Genomic DNA, 23,364 nt, shown 5'->3' with positions numbered 1-23,364 from the left:
ACTAATTAATCAAGCTCATCTATAATTATAGAAATGGCCAAAAGCAAGAAATAAGAGGGATTTTAGGAAAGTAAGACTTAGTGAAAAATTAAATTATCTATTACATGTATCATTACATTTTGATATCATCAAATTCTAATGTGGTTCCTAGAACTGGTTTAACTATATTTTCATCATTTCTGACAGTTCAGATCCTTATACGTGACTGTCAAGTTATCAGAGAAACTAAAGAAAACCAGATAACAGAGCTGAAGAAGATGTGCGAGCAAAGCACAGAATCTCTGAATAATGATTGGGAAAAAAAGGTAAGCTCCTGAAGTCAGCCATGTACGCTGGGGAAGGTGTGTCTGAGCGGAGCATCCTCTGCAAGCATGGAAAGTGATTAAAAATTCAAGATAAGGTATATTTCCTTCTCAAAGTCTGTGGTCTATAAATAGTTTTTGTTTTAAAGCCATATTTTTTACTTATTTTTATTGAATTAATGTTTTGCATTTTTTAGTCATAGCCAGTAGATGTTAAGCAAAATGATTATGGAAATAATGGTTTCAATTTGGGATTTGGGTCATTTCTCTCTTAAAATGCCAGGCACCGTTAGATAACCCAGACTGAAGTTTACAGTGCAGACTTGTTTTGATAAGTAAAATCCTTAGTGGATAGTTCCTGCTTGCATGCACTGGTGAAGCTCTGAGGTGTTGGTATTGGGGCTTAGTGATCATCTTGGGTCACCGTTCAGTACTAGATGTAGCACACAGACTTCATCCAAATTACAGATTTAACAGTCAGATTGGAAGACGTGCTTACAGTAGTCAAACTGCCTATATTAAATTTGCAAAGTCCAAGGGTCTTTACTCTTCTTGAGCTCGAAACTGAAATGAGATTCTTGGGATTCTTGATAGCCTGGTTCTGTACTTCCTGCCTGCTTTCGGCTTCTGTTTTCAGTATTTTTTTTTTTTTGTCAGGTGGGAATTAGTGCTGCCTTTGTTAGTCTCTAGCCTTTCTCTCTGTTCTTGGATGCTGAGTCAAATGCATCTGTTAGACTCTTCTGAACTCCTGCTTCCCCATCTCACAGTGGCGCTGGGTCCAGGGAATATACGCTAGATTCCCAGTAAGATCAAAGAAGGAATGGCCATGGGCTAAGAATAGCTTTCAACTTCTGCCCTAACATTTGCTACTGAATCCTTGTCTGCGCTCCCACTTTTGGCTCTGCTTCCTTTACCTTAGTTCACAGAGATTTTGTTAAGGCTTCATCCATTTAATCAACATAACATAAGAATATCAATCAATTAAGACCTTTGTATATGACGCTTGTGATGTAAATTCTTACTTATCAGCCTTGCTGTATATTCTACTCATAAACACGATCTTGGTGTTTATTGTTTGTATTGATTATGGAATCCCAAGTGAGTATCTTATTGGGATTTGCATAGGCAAGGAAGCATCTTCACATTTGTATTGTACAAATGAAATAAATAATACAGACCTTGAGTTGCTATTCACAATGAACAACAGTGAGATTATTAATATTTCTGTTTGTATATTTTGCAGACTACTAATAATGTTGTTCAATTGAGAAATATACTATCGAAATATACTATACTTACCTTCTACTCAAGACAGAAAATTCCTTTAGTATTGGCCCATCTATTGAAATTTTCTGTTAGGGAAAGCAGAGGAAAACATTGTATGCTCTTTGTATGATATTGTTACTTGTGGTTTTAGATTCTTGTTCAGATCACTTTGTGGATATAAATAGGAGTATTGGAAAATATTTTTTGAATTTCAAAATAACATATTCCATGGGCGTGAGAGACTCTTGACTTCATTGTGCAGCTCCACAATGCTGTAGCAGAAATGGAAAAGGAAAAATTTGAGCTTCAAAAGCGACATACTGAGACTATTCAGGAATTGCTGGAGGATACAAATGTGCGTCTGAATAAGATGGAGGGTGAATACATGGTGCAGACACAGTCCACAGTAAGTATTTTTCTTTTCTCTGTTTCACTATTCACATCTATCTTATGTTCCATTTCCTCATTTTTCACTGGTAAGGATTGTATAGAAATTGTTACTAAATTTAAAGAAAAAGCATTACTTTCTTACTTGCTACAGTGACAGTGGACAGCACCAGAAGTTCACTAAGAGGTCAGACTCTGGATTGCTCAATGTCTTAATCTCTTAGGAGTGGTTGCAGATCTTGTTTTTGTTTTGTTTTGTTTTTTATTATTATCATTAACTTTTAGTTCAGAGAGAATTATTTTTTTCTTTTTAAAAATTTCTTTTTAAACTGAAGACACGAGTGTTTTTTGATGATATTTAAAGTTGGTGTAAAGGAAATTAGAAGTGTTACTACTCTAGCATATTATCTTAGTAGAGCGTCATGACTGAGGCACGTATATCCACATGTCACTTGGAGAAATCGCAAATCCCTAACAGTCTGGGTATCTTCTTAACTCTTTAAATATTAAGTTTTCTCATTTCTGTGATACAAAAATAATAGTATTGGCAGTATTAAATTAATATATAAATGAAGTTACATAATAAGCATTTAATATTTAGATTCTTTGAAAATGCAACATATAAGAATTATAAAGTTATATAAGTGAAAAATAAAGACTCAGTAAGACACTAATTAATACTTGCTTGAGGATGGGATTTTGGCCACAATTCCTTGTAAAAATGACAAAACAGATGAAAAAGTCAGAAATGAAGATGGACAAAAACCACAAGAGGTTAATAGAACTTTCTGAGTTTGTATTAGTTACATTTATGCCATTGTGACAAAATACCTTACAGAAACTGTGTGCAGAAAGAAATTATTGACAAACTCAGTCTACAGAACCTAACCTTCAAAGGCTCTCCCCTAGCTGGAGAGTGTCCCACCTCCTAAAGGCTTCACAGGCTTCTGAAGAGGCACAGCTACCTGGAGAGCATGCTTTCAAAACATGAATGAAGCTGTGGGAAACAGTTCAGAGTGAAATCATAACAGCGGTGGAAAGGCGATTGAGAAGTTGAAATTGATCTGACAGGTTCAAGAAAGCACAGGACTCTGGGAGGCAGAGCTGAGTTGTTGCACACAACCTGGGAGACATCAGGCAGCTCTGCAGGTCTGCAATATGGGGGTTGTGAGGTCTGTAAGAAGAGGCAAGACTGAAGGCACAAGGATGTTGATCATAATGCTTCTGCATTTGCATGTGGTTGAAATGTCCCTGATGCAACTTTCTAAAGTGAGAGACTAAGCTTACAGAGCACAGGTTCATCTGACTCCTCAGGGAACACTGGGTGATTATCTGGAGAGAAGAAGCAGTCTCAGAATTTGCTGCAGTTCACTAAGTGTGGTGGACAGAGTTCCCAGAGCCCTCCGAACCCTTTGAATTCTTGGGGTAGCAGGCTGTAAAGCACCACTGCCCCACCCTCCAAAGCAAACAGTGAAAAACCGATTTGCTTATAAGGAAAAGAGTATCAAGATGCCTTTAGACTTTAAAAACTCAGTGTTCAATGCCAGAAAACAGTGGAGCCACACCTATAAGGTGCATGTTAGAAACAAAGTGTGGCCCCTAGTACTTTCCCTGAGTAATTTGGGCCTCCACAGTGGATGACTGCCTTTTTTTTCCATTCTCACTTTTGACTCATTCTTCCTCTCTCTTGATCTGTCTTGGCTGTTGTGTATGTAACTTCTCTTCCATGAAGGTCTCCATTGTTTATGGCTAGCTAGTTTCTCTGGCTTAGCTAACACCATTACTGTTACTCTTGGTACTCAGGTCTTTCTTCCTTGTTGAGCAGAATTGTCCTGCCTGAGTCCTTTCCTTTGATGGCTACATTTTTTTTTTTTGATGGCTACATTTAAAGTCAGCTTTCCACGTTTAGAGAATCTCTTTTCTTTAGAATATAATTTCTGATTTTTTTATGTTTATTGTTAAAAGTTACATGCTTTGGGGACTGGAGGGATAGCTCAATGCTTAAGAGCACTTGTTGCTCATACAGAGGACCTGTGTAAGTTACCAGCAGCTGTACCACAGCTCACAACTCTCTGTAGCTCCAGTTTCAGATGGTTGGATGTGTCCATAGACACTGCACGCATGTGGTGCACAGAGATACATGCAGACAGACACCAGACACATACAATAAAGGAGTCATATTTTTAAAGATATACTTTTTTAAATAAATATTTGTCACAGATTTTAACCCTTTACACATGTGTAACAAGTATTTTACTTCACTGTGCTATACATTGACTAGAGCTTATATGAAATGTTAAATATTGGTGGCAATCATAGTTTCTAAACCAAAGCTATTCCTATTTCAAAAGGTATGCAGACTCACGATTTGAAGAAAAGCTGCTTCTCTCTTGTCATTGTTTTGTTCATTGTTTAAACTAGCATATGAATAATGGATCATCTCATTATAGCATTCATGCATATTTTCTTCTGATTTGTCCCCCTTCCCACTCTTCTTCCTTATCCTTTGTGTCCCTCTCTGTCCTCTTGCTGCTCCCAAAGCCCCTGCTGCCCTCATCTCACATGTGTTCCATTTCCTTTTTTGTCTTTTGACTCTCAAGAGCTCTTCTTTCCTGCTGTTTCTAACTGCAGCATGCACATCTGCACACGTGCAGATGTACACACATGGACACATACACATTCACAAAGTAAAATCTAGGATCTGCATATGAGAAAAAAACATGGGGTATTTCTCTTTCTGAGTCTGAGTTATTTTATTTCATATAATGATTCCAAGGTAGGATCATTTTCCTAACTTTATTATTTTTTTATTTATTTCCTAATTTTATTTTCTGTATAGCTAAATAAAAATTTATATATATTATATAAAATGTATATATCCTTCCTGTTAATAATGCTTCTATCAAGAAAGATACTGATTAATATTTCATCATAATAATTTACTTATATATTCTGCTTAGCAAAAACAAACGCACACATAAAAGTAAATAAAAATGGCTTCATTTCAGTTGTCCTCATTATATTTGGGAATTAAAAAAAAAACAAAGAATACACTTCTACTTGCTTGTTATTGAACATGTGGAAGAAACAGGACAAAAAGAAAGAAAAGTGTTTTTGTAATAAAACCAATGTTGGAAAAGCCGTATGTGACTGTCCAGGCTTCTGTTGTCAGTCTAATGCTGGGTATTGTCATTAAAACACACAAACATAAACCTTGCATGGTGATAGGTGCATTAGTGACCTAGCACTGCCATCATAAATGACTGTGATTTAGGTGAGTTGGAATGCCACAGTTAATGCCTTAACAGTTCCCAGGCAAGCGTTGAAACTCAGAGTCAGCAGAACCTGCTGTCGTTGAAGATGCTGCAGGAGAAAGACCCTTCGTGGTGGGGGCAGGCAGTCCTTGACACTCTTTGGCCTCCAGCTGTAGCTGTGTCATCACCTGGTGGTGCTGTGTGGCTCTGTGCCAGTGTCTTCACATAGCCTTTCTGTGAGGCCAACCGTCTTTGGACCCAGGACCCTCCCACCCAGGGTGATTCATATTGAGTCTGAAAATATTCTGTTTCCATTCAAATATTTCTACATCTGGTAATGGGTCTTAATGGTAAAGAATTTGCCCTGAATGTGCAAGGCTTTGGGTCCAGTTTCCAGCACTGTCACAAACAAACAAACAAACAAACAGTCACATTACTTACAAGTCTTGGATGTTGGTTTCAGTATCTCTTTAGAGGAGAGGTGCAGCACAGAATAGTAGCTAAAGAATTATGTCTAATTGTTACCACTTTAAGACTGAAAATACTGAAAAGTAACTAATTGGATCTACGAAAGAGAAAAACATGCTTATTCTGGTGCTTTCTCTTTGCTACAGAACTAGCTGGCAAAGGGGTGAATTTGGTACCTTTCATCTTCAGCTATTCATAACAGGACGGCTGGCACATGCTGTGTTCTGTTCGTTTATGCTGCTGGGTTTGATTATTTATTTGTTTGGGGCCTTTTGAGAGAAGGTTTCAATTTATAGTCAAGAATGGCATCAAACTTAAAAATCTACTGCCTCTGCATCCTGGATGTTGATATTATAGGTGCCTGCCTTCATGCTTGGGATTTTACCTTTTTTTTTTTTTTTTATAAAACTTTAATTAATGATTCATTTAAAATAAAACCATTTCATGTGAACATAAATAACAATATTTTAATAACTTGTAGTCTAAGTACTAAATATAAATGTTTGTATTATGTATGTACATATATAATAAAGATATATAAACAGCTAAACTTTATAAAAGAAAAGAAGTTGAATGACATATACCACTGCTTTTCACTTTTGTCAATCTTAATCTCTGGCTTAATGGAAGGTGGCTGGGTTTTCATTCACGTTTGCATTCATTCTATTATGATTTCATATAATGTCACCTCTAGAAACTGTATAGACAAAGATCAATGTCTTCATGTTATTTAAAAATAGATTTGATCTCACTGACCTATCAAGAATCAAAGGGTCTCAGGAGCTTGTTGAATTTTCAAAATTGCTACTCACTTATGATTTTTTAAAATCAGAATTCCTCCAAGGACTAAATTTATAAATTGTGTACAAAACGTACATAAGCACATAAAAAGCATATACCTACTTGCAAGAGTGTCACTTTTACCATTGGCCATTCACTATGACACAATCTCTTGTTTTTGTTTAATTTTATCTCATTAAAAATGTCCAGTTATGATTTGCACCTTGATTTCATGTTGGATTAGATCATGGCTTGAAAGCCCCCTTTAGGGTGCATGTATTGAAGAATCTACTTCCTTTGTCTGTGATTCAATTTTTCCAAGTGGCAGAACAACTGTGCTTCTACACAGGAGACTTAGGAGTCATTCCCTCCTCCTGGGAGCACTCAAGGATGAGCAAACTTTACATTCCTTCAACTTTGAAAAGTCACAGTTTAATTTGTAGTTCTATTACTGTTTCCCATCATTTAAGGTTGCTTATTTATCTCCTTGATCCATTTCTAAATTCGGCTTTTTCCTTGATTTGAAGTGTTTTATATGTTTAGTATCCAAATCAATTATTGGGTTTTTCTCTACTCATTCTTTTTTTATTGGACAAAATATGCCTAACCAAGCTTTATATTTTAAACATTTATGTGTAAGTAGTAATAGTATTAAGAAATTTACTTTGTTGGACAACCATCTCTGCCCCCACTGGTATACTTTATTAAATAATATAAATGGTAAATCTGTTTCACAGTAGAATTTTTATTTTTATCCATTTGGAAAGAGAAGTGCACTTTGGATCTAAAAGGTCATCTTCAGAGAGATTTCATTCTGGTTTTGGAACTTTGAAGCATTCTGAAAGTTCAGTTTTAAAATGCACATTCTGACTTTGTTATAGGTAATAATAAATTCAGAGAATCATTGAAAAAGCAGGATTGAATTCAGAATTCATCAGTGCTGCAGAGAGCTTGTGAGCAGCTCCTGATTTAATAACTAAGCTAGGCAGAGTTCAAGACCTGGCTTCAGATAGAAGACAGGACTGTCAGGGAGACTTAGGTCCTCTGTTGTACTTTCAACGTTTGTGCTTTTTGTTGAGTCTTGTTTTATTTTATGGCCATTTATTGTAATTTTGTCTAAGCAATTTATATATTTTGACATTGGCAGTAAATTTTTAATAGGAGTCTTAGAGATTAAAAACTTTCTTCTCAAACAAATCCTAAAACACTAACTCCAGTCCTAAGCAGGATTTTCCCCCTGTGCTAGGAACTGAGTATAGGCGAGTGCACTGTCACTGAACTGTGTCGCTGGCCCTCCACTCCTCACTTTTTTACGTTTTTAACCTCATATAGACTAAACACCCATACTTCCTACGACTTACTTCCTTCTTGTTGAGCGCGTCCAATTAGAGAGCTGTCAGTTACTACCAAGGTATTCTTACCACTACTACAGCCTTTTCATTATGGTGTTATGCTGGCTGTTGTTGTGGTTTGTAGATATCATAGCTGTTGAGGGCTGTTGGTTGTTTACCTTCTTTGGAAGCTTGCATGGCTTCTTCTGGTACCATGAACACTAGTCCTTGGAGAGGAGGCATTTAGGTTTGCTCCAGGTCAGAAGCCTCTGGGCTGAAGTGTGTGGTGTCTTCAACTGTAGAGACTTACCTTCTACCTCTGGGGATGATCAAAGGCAATAGCAGTAGTAATCTATAGTGGTTTGGGGAGTCCCTTGGGCAAAATTGATCAACTCAAAATAGGGACTCTCATGCTTTGAGTTGGAGTTTTTTTTTTTTTTTTTTTTTTTTTTTTTTTGGTTTTTCGAGACAGGGTTTCTCTATGTAGCTTTGCGCCTTTCCTGGAACTCACTTGGTAGCCCAGGCTGGCCTCAAACTCACAGAGATCTGCCTGCCTCTGCCTCTCAAGTGCTGGGATTAAAGGCGTGCGCCACCACCGCCCGGCAAGTTGGAGTTTTATTAGATGGTCTTTGTCTATTGGAGGGAGCATTGTTGGCTCAGACAAGGAAACTTCTTTAAACTATATATGCATATTTATGTACAGAGTTTTGTGTATTAGAGGTGTCTCAGTTTGGGTTTTTATTGCTGTGATGAAACACCATAACCAAAGCAACTTGAGGAGAGGGTTTGGCTTACACTTCCACATCACTGTTCATCACTGAAGGAAGTCAGGACAAGAACTCAAATAGGGCAGGAATGTGGAGACAGGAGCTGATACAGAGGCCATGGAAAAGTGCTGCTTACTGACTTGCTCAACCTGCTTTCTTATAGAACCCAGGACTACCAGCACAGGGTTGGCCCCACCCACAATGGACTGCACCCTCCCCCATCAATCACCAATTAAGAATATGCCTTATGGCTGGATCTTCTGGAGATATTTTCTTAATTGAGGTTCCCTCCTTTCATATAACTAGCTTGTGTCAAGTTGACATAAAACTAGCCAGAACCTGTCACAGGTAGCAAAGTGTGGGCGGGGGCAATCTTTTCCTCACGCATGCCACCAGATAGTAGACAAGGTGAGTAGGGATCAGCTTTCCTGCTCACACACTTTTAGGTGGGCTCACCTGCATCCCTGACCACAGGGTTAGCTCTAGTGTGCTTCCCAGTGGTAAGGAATGAGGCCATCTTTCCCAAGTGTGTGTGGGGCAGCTCTCCTCTGAGGGGCAGGGCCAACTCTCCTGCTGTATTATCCAGTGCGGGCCAGGGTCAGCAATTCTAGGGCCAGTGAAGGGCAGGGCATAGTTCAGTGACCCCCTTTGCTAACAGAGGCCATGGATATCAATCATCATAGACCCCAACCAGAGTTATGAATTGGTCTATCATACACCTCAGCTATGAACTGTTGGAGCTGGTGAAGGGGACTGACTTACAGATCCCAAACAGTAGGCTCTCCAGGACACAGGACAACCACAGGTTATCCAAGAGGAGCCCCAGTGAGAACCTGTTATTGGTGGTGGTGGTGTAGCAGAAGCCAATGACTTGTGGCAAGGAATACTTGCAAGTAAAGATGAATGGACTGATGGGTAAATTGTGTGACTCAATGGGCCACATTACAGCTTCCACAACAAGATTCTTCTCTCTCTCTCATTTTGTTTCTTTGTTTGTTTGGTGTTTGGTTTTACTTTTACATTTGGTTTTGTTTGGAGGTTGTTGCAAGGCAGAGGGCAGATTTGAGGGGACAGGGAGATAAGTGGGATCAGAACACATAATGTGAAATCCACAAAGAATCAATAAAAGTTAAAAAAAAACTTGCCAGGACAATAGGATTTATTTTTAGATAAATCGGTAATAATATCATCCCTTACAACATTTGTACTGTATTTTACCCTCCTCCCTCCTTCTTTTGTATTTTCTTTTGACATTATGCACTTAAGAATGCTTCATTTGAGCATAGAATTGTGTGTGCAAAACAGTGTATGCTCAGAATTTATTTTAAGATAAGTAATCAAGGAGTAGCTGACACCACACATTTTTCTTCTTAATTAAAATTATATATGTTACTCTGTATACAAGTATTTGTATGTTAAGTAGAGATTTAATGCAGAGGAAACTTTGACTTACTTTCAACACCTGTCTGCATCTCAGAAATCATGCCAACATTTACCCATAGTTAGATTTTACGAGTGTTCACTCTAAGATTTCTGTAACAGCTAACTTTCTCCTTTTCAGTCTTATTGGCTCACCTCTCTTCCCCTTTCTCCTAGCTTGATTGGCTGCTTTTCTTTCTTTCTATTTCTGGATCCTTTTCCTGACTTCCATTCTCTGTCTCCTTAGAGACAATTGTTCTCTTTGACTCAGGCTCAGGACCACATAATCTGTCAATCCTCATAGTCAGTACCAAGTAGACTGTTTTTACTCTTTTTTTGTTTTTGATCTTGGATCTATTTGTGGTCTGCCAGCTTGTCTATTTACCTACCTATCCATCTGCCCATCAGGCATCTATCTATCTTGCGTCTATATTGTTGACCTACCTATCTACCATCTAACTGTGATCTGCATTTTACTTACATATTCTTTGAATTATTTGCTAAGGATTTGTCTGAAGAAATCCTCTTTGTTAATCCAGTCAAATATGGTCTTAGGTGTGTTGCAGGTGCTGTGGCATCAGATAAAAACTTCACTTTGAAAAGTGGTATAAACTTGAGGGAATGTGACACCTTCCATGTTGTAGGGACAGGTGGGGGATTATTCTTAATCTCCATTATTTATGAAGTAATTTTGAATGTAGTTATTTATAATTTCATGATGCTTGAATAGGAATTTTTATACAAAGATAAACGTAATTTGGTGGAACTTAAAAAATCAGCCTACAGAAATATTAATAAATTCAGGATAGAAAAAGATTATTCATGAGTATTGTAGAATGACATGATTTAAATTTTAGTTGTTATACTCTGTTGTAGTGTAACAGTATTCATTATGCAATGAAGTTTGAAATGCAAACATATGAAGGTAATCACATATTAACCTACTTACAAACCCACGAACATTGCCACTAGAGGATGGGGTAGGTAATGACTTTTATTTCTAGAGTGTTCTAGGTATATATTTTAATTTTTAATGTTATTTATTTTTATGAATTCAAATGTTTTGCCTACATGTATGTATGTGCACATGTGCCTGGTGCCCATGGAGACCAGAAAGGGCATTGGATTCCTTGGAACTGAGTTATAGACAGTCAGGAACCACCAGGTGGGAGCTGGGAACTGAACCTGGATCTTTTGCAAGATCAGTTAGTGCTTTTAACTACTGAGTCATTGCTTCATCTCCTACTTATATATTTTAAAACAGACTTCTTGGGAATGGAGAGATTGTCTCAGTAGTTGAGAGTGCCTATTGCTATTCCAGAGGACCCATATCTGGTTCCCAGCACCCATATTGATTGGCTCACAACTGCCTGTAACTCCAGCTCCAGTGGCTCTCATAGTCTTCTGTCCTCTGTAGGTGCCCCCACATATGTATGCATATGGACACACACACACACACACACACACACACACACACCTAAAAGAAATAATTAAAACTTGATTTTTTTGAAGATTTTTTGTTGTATTTTGATATTAATCTAAGTCTAACAGGGCATATATTCAAGACCTGACTGGGTAATGAGCTAAGGGAAATTTTGTGGTGCTGTGTTGTGATTTTTACCACTTTAAAAATTATCTAGTATGTTTTTGGGTCTTACTTTACTTGGAATGAATTGCTTATAAAGGAGTTCAGAAATGAACAGGTTTCACCACCTCACCCCTATTGTCATACGTTACTCCTGTGTGTAATGCCTATAACCATCACATTTTAACACAAATCCTGACTTACCAGTGGTTGTTAGCAGCAACAATTAAGAGGGCTGGAGAGATGGCTCAGTGCTTAAGAGAAGACCTGGTTTTGGTTCCCAGTAGCCACATGGCAGCTCACAATGGCCTGTAAGTCTAGTTCCAGGGTACCTAATGCCCTCTTCTGGCCTCCACCGATACCAGCCATGCATGTGGTAAACATATGTCTGTGATGGCAAGCAAGCTTTGATGATGATATGATAGACACAGTGGCGTGGATTTTGGTTAGAATATCTTATGTTCCATGATGCTGGTTATCATTTTGCCACAAGAGTGATTTGCTAAGTTTTAGTTTTCTCAATAGTTAAAATTATGTTAGTAATTCCTATCTCATAGTTGTGTGTGGTATGTGTTAAATGGCCTACTGCTTGCTAACACTTGTTGATACTGTACATAGTTCCTGGCCTACAATGAGAACTCACTGCTAGTTACTGTCATTATCTTCTTTATTGCAGTATGTTAATGGCCAGTGAATTCTTGGGTATTTAGTTTGGGAAGATATTTGCATATGCTCTCATTTAGTGTGATATATTATGGCCATCCTTTTTTTCTCACCTTTTTATCGTTGTTAAAAATGCCTCACGTAACATCTACTCTCCTAACAATATTAACCATATACACAGTACTGTACAGCAGATTTCTAGGACTTCCAGTTTTCTGTGACTGACTCTCCCTGTATGTGAACATCAAGTCCTCTTTTTCTCCTCCCCAGTGCTACCATTCTACTTTCTGTTTCTATGGATTTCTGACTACTATAGACACACAATGTAATTGGAAGCACTTTTATGACTATCCTATTGCAGTTAACATAATGTCCTCAGGGTTCATTCAGGATGCAACACATTGATAAATGTTCTTTTTTAAAAAGAAAAGGTCTTAACATGTAGCCTTGATGGCCTGGAGCTCACTATGTAGATCAGGCTGGCTTTGAACTAATGGAGATCTGTTTGGCTCTGCCTCCTGGGTGCTGGGATTAAAGGCATGTGCTACCACACCAGGCCAGATTTTCCTTCTTTCATGGCTATGTGAAGTTGTTTCTACATCTTAGCTATTGGGAATCATTGCAGGAAGAACATGGAATCTCCAGTAGATCTTTGAGATCTTAATTATATTTTAGGGTGAAGAGATGGGTAACTATCTCCAGAAATAAGGTTGGTAGATCATTTGGTGGTTATATTTTTAGGATATTTTTCTTTTAGCAAACTTCATTTTCCATTGCGGTCACAAGTTTTAAATCTTTTAAAAATAGTTTTTTTTTTTAATTTAGTTGTTTTAAACATTCCTGACAATATCTTGGCTCTATGTGATTTCTGTAACTCCCAATGTGATTCTGTACATTCATTTTCAGGCTACCCTCCAGCATCCCCTCCCATTCCTACCAACTCCCTTTCCAGCTAGTCTCCCACCCTCATGTCTTCCCTCCCTTCAGCCATCATTCCTCCCTCCCTCTATCCATTCCTCATCTCTCTCCCAACCTGTCTCCCTTCTCCCCTTCTCATCCTCCTCTTCCTCCCTCCCTTCTTCTCTCCATTGATCTCTACCTCCAACTGTCATTCTCTGGCCTGTGTAGATAGTCACAGCTGCTGTGTTCACAATTGCTGGCCTTCTATCCAGTGCAGGGCCCAGTCCCTTGATTCTCATAGTCTTTCCACCTCTCCTATCCTAGTGTTCCTTGGGCTTTAGAGAGGCGACACTTGACATGTTTGGGGCCAAGCATTCAGTAGTCACTTGTTCTCAGTACTTCTACCAGTGTGGATGCTGCCATTGCTGAAAGAGGCTGCTCTGACCAAAGCTGAGAGCTGCCCCCATAAGTGAGTACAACTGTAAATGAGAAGGCAGTTTAACTACATGCCCATTTAGTGAAACATCAGCAAGACATTCCTCCCATGGCAGTACCTGTGATCTCCATCACCATAGGCTTTTGAATTCTCTTATACCATTCCATATGGGGGAAAATCTCAAAAGCAATCAGAGGAAAACTATCCCCAGAATATTCATGCTACTATTGTACCTCTGGGCATATTTTGTCATGAAGTTCTGCATTATAGCATCCAGGGTTTATAGCTGGGTGTGACCATTGATGAGTTTTCCCCCCCATCAACCTGCAGGGAAGAAGCTTCCAACTGAGTTCTGGCTTGGTTTTTCTGTGTTCTGTATTCAGAGTGCACTTTCTGAAGCAGTTGTGTCTTACTGTAGTTCTGATGAGCAGTGACAATATTCTCACTTGTTTGGGAACCTCTGAAAGTTATCTGGCCAACAACTCATAAGGGAGTATTCTGCACTTGGCACTGGGATTCCGGCTTGAAATCCTTGACTTCTGGGAGCAAAGTTAACCACCTATACAGAGTACTTCATTCAAGTTCTTTTTAAAGTCAGACTTGCATTTAGCCTATAAAGTAACAGGCTTTTCTATGTTTTCATGCCTCCATGTTTTGCTTGACTCTCTCCTTCTGCTTTCCAATGTCTTCCTACCCATTACCCCTTTAAATGTTTCCTTCTCCAGTCTTCCTACCACCCTCATTTCCCTGACCCGTCTGTAGCCTCTCATGGTTCCTTTGTTCCTGGCTCCTATTGACGCTCCAACTTAAATGCACTTGTCCAAACATTCCAGTCTAAGATCTGCATATGAGAGGATATACAGTGTTTGTCTTTGGGGGCCGAGGTTACTTCCCTCACTATAATATTCTTGCCAGTACGGTACAAGATTTTCATTTCCTCCACATCCTCACCAACATTTGCTATTCTCTTATTGGAGCATAGATAGCAGTTGCAAATGAATGCAGACAAGTAAGGATGTGTGACAGTCTGTCACCAGGGTCCTTGTTAGTATTATGGAGATTTACAGAATCTCCAGGTGTCTGAGGAAATGACCACCAGTTCAAACCATGGCTTCCAATAGGAAAATGACAAGGAGTACTTCCGAACACTTGCTTTATTTAGCAGGTGTAGTCAGTGACTACATCTTGTTCACAGATACCTTTTTAGGTCCCATAAAGTTTTAATGGTTGATCAGTACCCAAATTAAACTTTAGAGTTCACTTTATCATTGTTGTTAATCTTCAGTGCCACTGGGCATTTGAGATCACAATACTGTTTCAATGTCTACTGCTTTTTTCCCTTGAAACAGTGAGTGTGTTTCCAGTCATCTATTTTCTTTCTCTTATAAAAAAGTAGTCTGTACTTTCAGCTGAGCATATTCTCTCTTCTTCACTGTATTCAGGTAGTAATATTGTAGGAAGAGACTGTTTTCTGGCTGACAGAGACTCTTTTTCCTTAAGCAAAGTCTGTTGGTTTGTCTGCAGCAATTCAGCCCCTTGCTCCTGGTTTATGTCTTTGATGACTAGGTTATTTTCTAAGAGTTCATAATGACCACTCTTTTATGTCTTGCTCTGGGTAATCTTTGTCTTGACTTTGAAATTCTTGTCCCCTGTCTCTCTATAGGAGACAAGGAGACCCGACCCTTACTTTGTGCAGTCTCAAGTCTCAGCTGCCTTGCACCCTTTGCTCTGACTTTTTGTCCAGTCCTCATTCATCATCCAAGATCAGAAAATACTTCTAGGATTGAAAAGGGGAGGAGGCAACTTAGAAAATGCTAATTCATCTTTAGTGTTATTCTTCTTTCTTACATCCAGTCTGCCTTGGGCTTCCTCTAACACCTACCTGCTAATTTTTCCAGACTTATTTCTGTGTTTTTAGTTGTTCTGAATGGGAGAGTGATATTCTGTAGCCACCCCCTTATGAAGAGAACATCCTCCCTACAGTCACTGATGTGTAGCTGCAGTTCTGCTTTCCTCCCTATTGCCTTTTCATCAGTTCCTGAAAAGAAGGACTCCAGATCCCCTTGATTCCACCACTTAACACTGGTGTAGGAGCCGGAGTAGGTCAGAGAACCTTAAACATTCTGCTCATCTTCTTAAGGACTGCTCAGCTCAGCAAAGAGGCGGAGGGGATGTGGTGGGTTTGAACGAAGTCACATGTCTGCTCTGGATCATTTACAAAATTCATCAATGTGCTGTTTTTAGGCAGATAGAATGATTTTCATTTCACAGATTTGGAAGTTGTTGCACTAAAATTTAACCCGCCTATCTATTCAGTTTTCTAATGAAGAAAAGGTGAATGGAAGAAAGGTGTTGGTTTAACAGTAATGTTGAAACTTTATTTTAACTCTTTGTCATAGAAAAACAATAGAAAAGAAATGCCACCCTAAGCTTTCCTACTCACGTTTATTAGAAGTGTAGTTGTTAAAATGGAAACCGGTTGTCTCTCGGCTACTTGAGAGACAACTGGTTTAGCATGGTTTTGATTAAAGCATCCAGAATCTCATAAACACCTTTATTTGGGGTTTAAATGCAGTCCTGCCAAAGTGATGAATTCAAAATAACTTAAATACCAAATAATAAACAGGCAATTTATTTAAATGTTGCTTTTGAATACTTTAGAAAAATAGAGAACTGCTTTAAATGAAATAGAAAAACCATTACAGATGAAATGAATAAAAATTTATGGGATAAAATATTCCTGTATACTTGCTAATCATGAATATGTTATGTGGTATTCCTGGCATTAATATAGAAGGTTATGGATTTCATTTTTGAAATATTATTAAAACTGTGTGAGAGAAGGACAAATCTAAACTATACTGAGAAGGCACAAAGGGCTTGCAGTCCACCTGAGGAGTGGGCCTTGTCTCTTTGCTCTCATGGAAAATTGTCAGCCTCAGTAAACATTCTATGAAAGGAGTGAATGGTTGAGTATGTATAAACAGGCTGGTAATTTTATGGTAAATAATGGTTTTTAAAAGATTTGGTTAGTTTGGAGAGTTATATTTTACCAATATTATGACTTATTTGTTCATATTATTCTAATAGGCAATATGTTTCTTCAGAGTGCTTCCTGGGCCACATGCTTGGAAAGCTGGTTAGAGACCTTCCTAACGATTGTTCTTTCAGAACCACATGATCAAAGAACTGGAGGGCCGCGTCCAGCAGCTGACGGGGGAAGCAGAGAACAGCAACTTACAAAGGCAGAAATTGACTCAAGAAAAACTGGAGCTTGAAAGATGTTACCAGATGACATGTAGTGAATTACAGGAGCTGAAGACGAGGTACTGCTGAGTCAGCTGTCTGTGGGCCCAGTGCTGACTGACTTTATAAATGGCCTTGGACAGGCAGGCAGACTAGCAGCAGTAAATCCTAGGACATTCCTACCAAAATAGGATTGTTTACAGAATTCTAAAAGTAGTTTAGAACATAATGTTTGAAACCAGTTGATGAAAATTTGGATACTTACTTCATATATTGAAAGATAATGTACTTGAATTTAGTTAAGATATCCATTTTAGAGATTGGTTCCAAAAATATAGAAAATTGTTTTTTTATCCTACTGTTTTAGGCGTAACATACTACATAAAGAGAAAGAACATCTTGTAAATGATTATGAGCAAAATGTGAAATTATTAAAAACCAAATATGATTCTGACATAAACCTCCTGAAACAAGAGCACGCGCTTTCAGCTTCTAAGGTATTGTACACGTGGGTAGCCACATTTACACTAGTGTTCAGCTGTGGCCAGCCATGTAGCAGCCAGTCATTTCCATGTGAAATTAGCCCCATCTACATTTTGTTCTTGAAATCACAAGACTTCAAAACATTTGCTGCTGTTTAGAACACTGAAAACGCTAAGTGTCTCATAGGTCACACAGCACTTAATAGTGCCCTGCTGGGTACTGAAGGTTTAAGAAAGGAATTCTCAGACGTGCTTCCAGAAGTGCCGCTGCGCACAAACAGTGGTGTGCTTTGAAATGCTTGGGTTTTTTTTTGTATTCTCATTTCTAAATTTTTAAAAAATTTCTATAAAATTTTAATTCAGTGTTACATTTTCATAGCATTAAATATATGCAGATTTTAATTTACATTTTTACTTTAAAATATGAATTTTTGGCTTCAAATAGTATTCTAATTTCTGCTCAGCCCACTGTCCCTGTATAGTTAAAGTAGATTTAAGTTTCATACTATGTTTAAGATAGTTTTTATTCAGATTTAGATAACTTCAATTCTGACTGAACACTCAGGGGTAAATGGTAGCTTTATGTCAGTCAGAAGTGGAACGGTACAAAAGTCAGTGCTCTGCTCTCTGTTCTGCCATCCTCACAGACATCTGGAGTGATTGAAGATCTGGAACAGAACATCTGTCATTTAAAGCAGCAGATCCAGGAGTTAGAGCTTCAGAGGAAACAGCGAGAAAAGGTGAGTGTGCACTTCTGCCCAATCTGTGTCCTTGTTCCTTAGCTTTCTGTGTTCATGGATGGGAGTCATTAAGCAGGAACTTAGAAGAAGGCCTTGGGGTGGAGCCATTGCTCACTGTATTCCTGGCACTTACCACACACATGAAGATGCTTCTATAGAGAGAATAAAAGACAATTGATTTGAAAGATCTCTTTTTTTTAATGTTCTTTTTTTAATCTTTTTTAAAAAAATTAATTAATTTATTTATTAATTTTTAAAATTACACTCATGATATTAATCACATTTGTGGTATTCATAGATTACATTCACGGTATTCATTCAATTATATATATATATATATATAGATATAGATATAGATATATATTTAATTTTAAATGTCGAATGTCATTTCTTGAAGGGGATAAGAGGTCTTAAATACAGGCTTACAGCACAATGGGAGGACCCCGGAGGGCAGAAGTTCGCTACTGATGTTTTATAGTCTTGCATCTAAGCTGTTGACGCCCATTATTCATAATACACAGACAAGGAACTTCCCTTAAGCATTCAGGAGGGTGGAATCTGGCAGGGAATTAGCATTGGGAGGATATCAAGGTCAGGGTCCGCAAGCAAGGCAACAGTTGCCCAAAACGGGGCCCAGGGCCCTGAAGGTCCCCCTTTTATTAAAAAATGAGCTTCTGACTTGGGTTGCGTGGGACATCAGCAGGTCACCTTACCCGTCATGGAGACGCCTGCCCAGGCCACACAGGTGCTTTGTCTTAGGTTGGTGAGTACCCCCAGGCATTACCCGTCTCTGAATACTCATTATCATACAGGCTCAATCGTGTGTGAGCTGCATGGTTGAAAGATCTCTTTTTAGACATTAGTTTTGAAATAAAACTTTGAATGATTTAAGAATGAGATCTTGAAATTCTCAGGAAAATGATGAATTTGGAAATTCTAATACCAAGCAGGGTGACCCAAGTGTTGCTGGAGGGCTTCTCTCCAGGTTCCCCAAGCCCCGCAGTCCCACAATCCACTTATAAAATAATCACTCAGACGCTTATATCACTTATAAACTGTATGGCCGTGGCAGGTTTCTTGCTAACTGTTCTTTTATCTTAAATTAACCCATTTTTATAAATCTATAGCTTGCCACGTGGCTGGTGGCTTACCGGCGTCTCTACATGCTCTTCTCTTGGCGGTGGCTGCAGTCTCTCTCCCTCAGCCTTCCGCTTCCCAGAATTCTCCTCTCTCCTTGTCCCACCTACCTCCTGCCTGGTCATTGGCCATCAGTGTTTTATTTACATAGAGTGATATCCACAGCACCCAAGTGTATAAATATAAACCCTGAATGTTTTTTCTCATATGTATGTAGTTCCTAGCCCATAATATGTACATCTGTGTGTGCAGGAATGTGGCTAAAACATAACAAACAAGAAAGGAGACCAGGACATGATAAAGGGAGATGGGGTTGGGAAAAAGTGCATATGGAGCATGAAAGAGAAAAAGGTATGGGGATGAGAGCAAGGGGGCTCTGAGTAGCAGAGGAGTGGGTAATATGAAGGGGAAGGAAATTCTCCTAAAATACTTTGTTTAAAATGCCACAATGATATCTAATATATTGTATGTTAATTTAAAATAAAATTATTAAAATATATTAAATGTAATATATTAAACAATATATAATGTATTAAATATAAATTAAATATTTTACTATGTTAATATTTTTTAAAGATTTATTTATTTTATTTTATGTGCAGTGGTATTTTGCCTGCATGTATGTCTGTGTGAGAGTGTCGGATCTCCTGGAACTAGAGCTACAGACAGTTGTGAGCTGCCATGTGGGTGCTGGGAATTGAACCCAGGTTCTCTGGAAGAGCAAGCAGCCAGTGCTCTTAACCATTGAACCATCTCCCCAGCCCCTATATTAAATATTTTAAAAAATCAAGTTCTAATGTTTATTATTTGGTATGCTGTCAATAATGTACATCATCACTGGTGTGAATAGGGGATATATTAAATTAAATAAATATGTATATATTATTTGCTGTTCTTTCTACATATTATTAGTGTAGTATGCCATCAGATTTTTGTTTGATGTAGAAAAGTCTCTTATGTAAGTGTATTTTAGAGCAATTCTCCCTTTAAGTTCTCAAAATCGGCTGTCTTCCCTCCCCCCTTTCTTTTTTTTTTCTCATAGCATTAATTTTCTCTCAAAGAACATCAAGAATGAGGATATGAAGTAACTTCATAATTATCATTGCCATCTTGACTTAGTTACTCATTCCTAATCTTATCATCTTAAAGGTCACAACAATCCTTGTACTTGAGGACAGCAACATCTTCATACAGCTAAGGTTTTATGTCTTGTAATATAAAGTTGCTGATGTCCCTTCTTGTGACTTAGAAAATTAGGTGCTTTCTTAGTGATAAACAAATAACATGCAATACTCTGAAGTTTGATATCAAGTACATTCATTGCTTTTATAGGGTCACTAATTTTAATTAACTTTAGAGGTAATATTGAACATACTAAAAATAAACATTTATTATTCACAGGATCAAGAAAATAAGTTTCACATGGAAAGGAACCATTTAAAACACACCTATGAGAAAAAGGTAATATGTTTGATTGGAAATTATAAACATTTAAAGTAAAAATTTAAGCAGTTAAGGGGAGCTGATTTATTAAAGTAATATATTTATTCCATCCTGTAAAGAATAATTTGTCTCTAACTTATTTTTAGCTAACCAATATAATCAAAGTTTTCATGTTTAGGAACAGCTTCTTTGGCTCAGTTACTAATCACACCAACATTAAAGCTCCAGTTTTATGCTCTGGTAGCTGAGTGAAGACCATCATTGGCTGAATTGCTCTTACAGACACCTGATTTTTATTTTATTTCTACAAGTTTGACATAATTGAGATTTACATTGCATTCCTTTGTATCATCCATGTAATAAAAACTATGAATATGTAATGAAAAATCCTAAATTAGTGAAAGCATTGACTACTTAAAACTTAACAGTTTCTTAGTATTCAGAATCATGCATATTTTCATCAATGTATTTTAATATTCCTATTATCAGTAGTAACTATTAGGTTATTAATATTTTAGACAGCAATATACAGATTTGTGACTGACATTTCAGTTCTGAAATGGTTTGTTATAAGACATGGAAAGTACAAGTGCTGTGGGATGGTCTATATGTCAAATTACCCTGATTGGTCAATAAATAAAACACTGATTGGCCAGTGGCTAGGCAGGAAGTATAGGCGGGATTAACAGAGAGGAGAAAAGAAAGAACAGGAAGGCGGAAGGAGACACTGCCAGCCGCCGCCATGACAAGAAGCATGTGAAGACACCACGAGCCATGTGGCAAGGTATAGATTTATGGAAATGGATTAATTTAAGATATAAGAACAGTTAGCAAGAAGCCTGCCACGGCCATACAGTTTGTAAGCAATATAAGTCTCTGTGTTTACTTGGTTGGGTCTGAGCGGCTGTGGGACTGGCGGGTGATAGAGATTTGTCCTGACTGTGGGCAAGGCAGGAAAACTCTAGCTACATACAAGTAGTTGAAAAACCAAATGTTTTGATAGTTTTGTTATTATTTTTAATATTTACCAAATGAATCTACTTGTAAAATATTCGTATAACAGAAAATGAGGTTTACCCTTCCATTAAAATACATATAAACTAAAGCTAACCCTGGTATGTATTGTAGCATTCTCAGTCCATTTTGTAACACATCATTTTTGTCCCCCTAGTTTCTCTATAGATATCATTTCAATGCTTACATTAGACAAGGCATCATATTAGGTAATAAGGTGAGGCTGGGAATAGTTAGGCACTCTGCCTTCCAAGAGCTTAACACATCCAAGAGCTGTATAGGATAGAGTATGGTTGTCATTTACAAAAAAGGATTTCTTCTGATATATATTGACCTATGTTTGTGTGCTTTCTATAATGATTTTCTTACTCATTATAATTCAGTGCAAGGTGTTTATTATATTTTATATCTAAAAATGGTATCTGAAAAGGAAGAGGAAATAATGTTTTTATTGAAATATTTCAGTTACTATTGCTGAGAAATGCAGTTTCCTAAATATTTTGCTTACCAACCAACCAACCAACAAACCTGAAGTCTTCTCCACTGTGTAAGGCACTGGGTTAGTCTGGGTGGACTTTCATCCACTGTGCCCTGGGAAGACCTCTGGCTTCTCTTCCATTATGGAACCCCTTTCTGGCCTATTGCTCTGTTGCTGTGTGTGCCAACTTTCTTCTATCTGTTGGCCTATGGAACAGGATGGACTGGCGCTTAGGACTGAGGCATACCTAAGAACTGTGTCGTGAAGAGATAGACCCAAATAGCCATTTCCTCTACTGTTTTCTTGAGTTTTTAGCCACCGAGTAAACCAAGTTCTGCTATCAGCCTTTTTCCCTGGTGAATAGACTAAAGGAAAGAAATATGAGAATTGTTTTGTAAGTTGAGCTTAGGGCAAAAGCCCACATTGCAGCAGCCGTAGAAAAAGGCTTTTCCACCTCCCAACACACTGCAGAACCAAGCAGTAGTGAAAACAGAAAGGAGACTTAATCAGTGGAACAGAAAAAGTGGCTCACTGACCCCAGCCCATTTCCTGGGAATGGACGTGAGCTTGAGGTTTAAAGTGAGAAAGAATTAGAGTGGGAGCGTGAGTGGTCTGCAGAGTTCAACAGTCCTGGTCACTCTGTGGTCAGTATCTCAGCTCTAGTTCTGCAAGGTCATCTGAAGACATCTTGACTGCTTGAGGGGACAAGCTCACTCCCTGGAGAAGCTTGTTTGTGCTCCAAGGCTCTGTCCTTCTAGGCTGTGCTGTTCTTGGAGTCCAAGGTTCAGAACACTAACTGGAGACTGTTTAGCTCTGTTGTGGGGTTTGGAGCAAGGACAACATAAAGCTGACAGTAAGATCCCTCAGTTACTCTTGTCCTTGTGCCTTTGCTTTGAAAGGCCCTGAGGTAAATTAGGTAGCACTGGCTCCTAGATAGGTTTGTCTTGGATGATGAACCTTGACTACTTCAGAGGTAAGCGAGCAAAGTCAAGGAGGCAGATGGAAAATGGAGATGGAGAGGCCAGGCTTTCATCTTGCCTTTAGTTACCTTGAGAGTTCAAGTGGAGATTTTTTAGGAAAGGCCATGCCTAAGTGCCTGTTATAATTCCATTTTTATCAGTAACCTACTGGCGATTGCTGTTGTAGTTCACCTCTGAAAGGAGACTGAAAACCTCTGTATTAGGCATGGTGACTGCAGCTATTCCCTTTCCAAGAGCTATCAATTGACCTCACTTTAAATAAAATAACCAAAATACATTTTGCTGT

General features: G+C 38.2%; 1 protein-coding gene across 1 annotated transcript in view; it reads left to right on the top strand.

Annotated features, from left to right (window-relative positions):
* Cep112 (centrosomal protein 112) overlaps positions 1 to 23,364 on the top strand; it is a 493,364-nt gene that overhangs the window by 84,010 nt on the left and 385,990 nt on the right. Inside the window, exons 11-16 of the mRNA XM_037201522.1 lie at positions 187 to 305; positions 1,831 to 1,974; positions 16,730 to 16,884; positions 17,172 to 17,301; positions 17,934 to 18,026; positions 20,565 to 20,624. Of these exons, the coding sequence (XP_037057417.1) occupies positions 187 to 305; positions 1,831 to 1,974; positions 16,730 to 16,884; positions 17,172 to 17,301; positions 17,934 to 18,026; positions 20,565 to 20,624 (701 nt within the window). The remainder of the gene's footprint in view (positions 1 to 186; positions 306 to 1,830; positions 1,975 to 16,729; positions 16,885 to 17,171; positions 17,302 to 17,933; positions 18,027 to 20,564; positions 20,625 to 23,364) is intronic.

Source organism: Peromyscus leucopus, chromosome 8b (genome assembly GCF_004664715.2).
Source record: "Peromyscus leucopus breed LL Stock chromosome 8b, UCI_PerLeu_2.1, whole genome shotgun sequence".
Lineage (NCBI taxonomy): Eukaryota > Metazoa > Chordata > Mammalia > Rodentia > Cricetidae > Peromyscus > Peromyscus leucopus.
The sequence above is the reverse complement of the archived record's forward strand: the minus strand, read 5'-3'. Positions and strand labels throughout refer to the sequence as shown.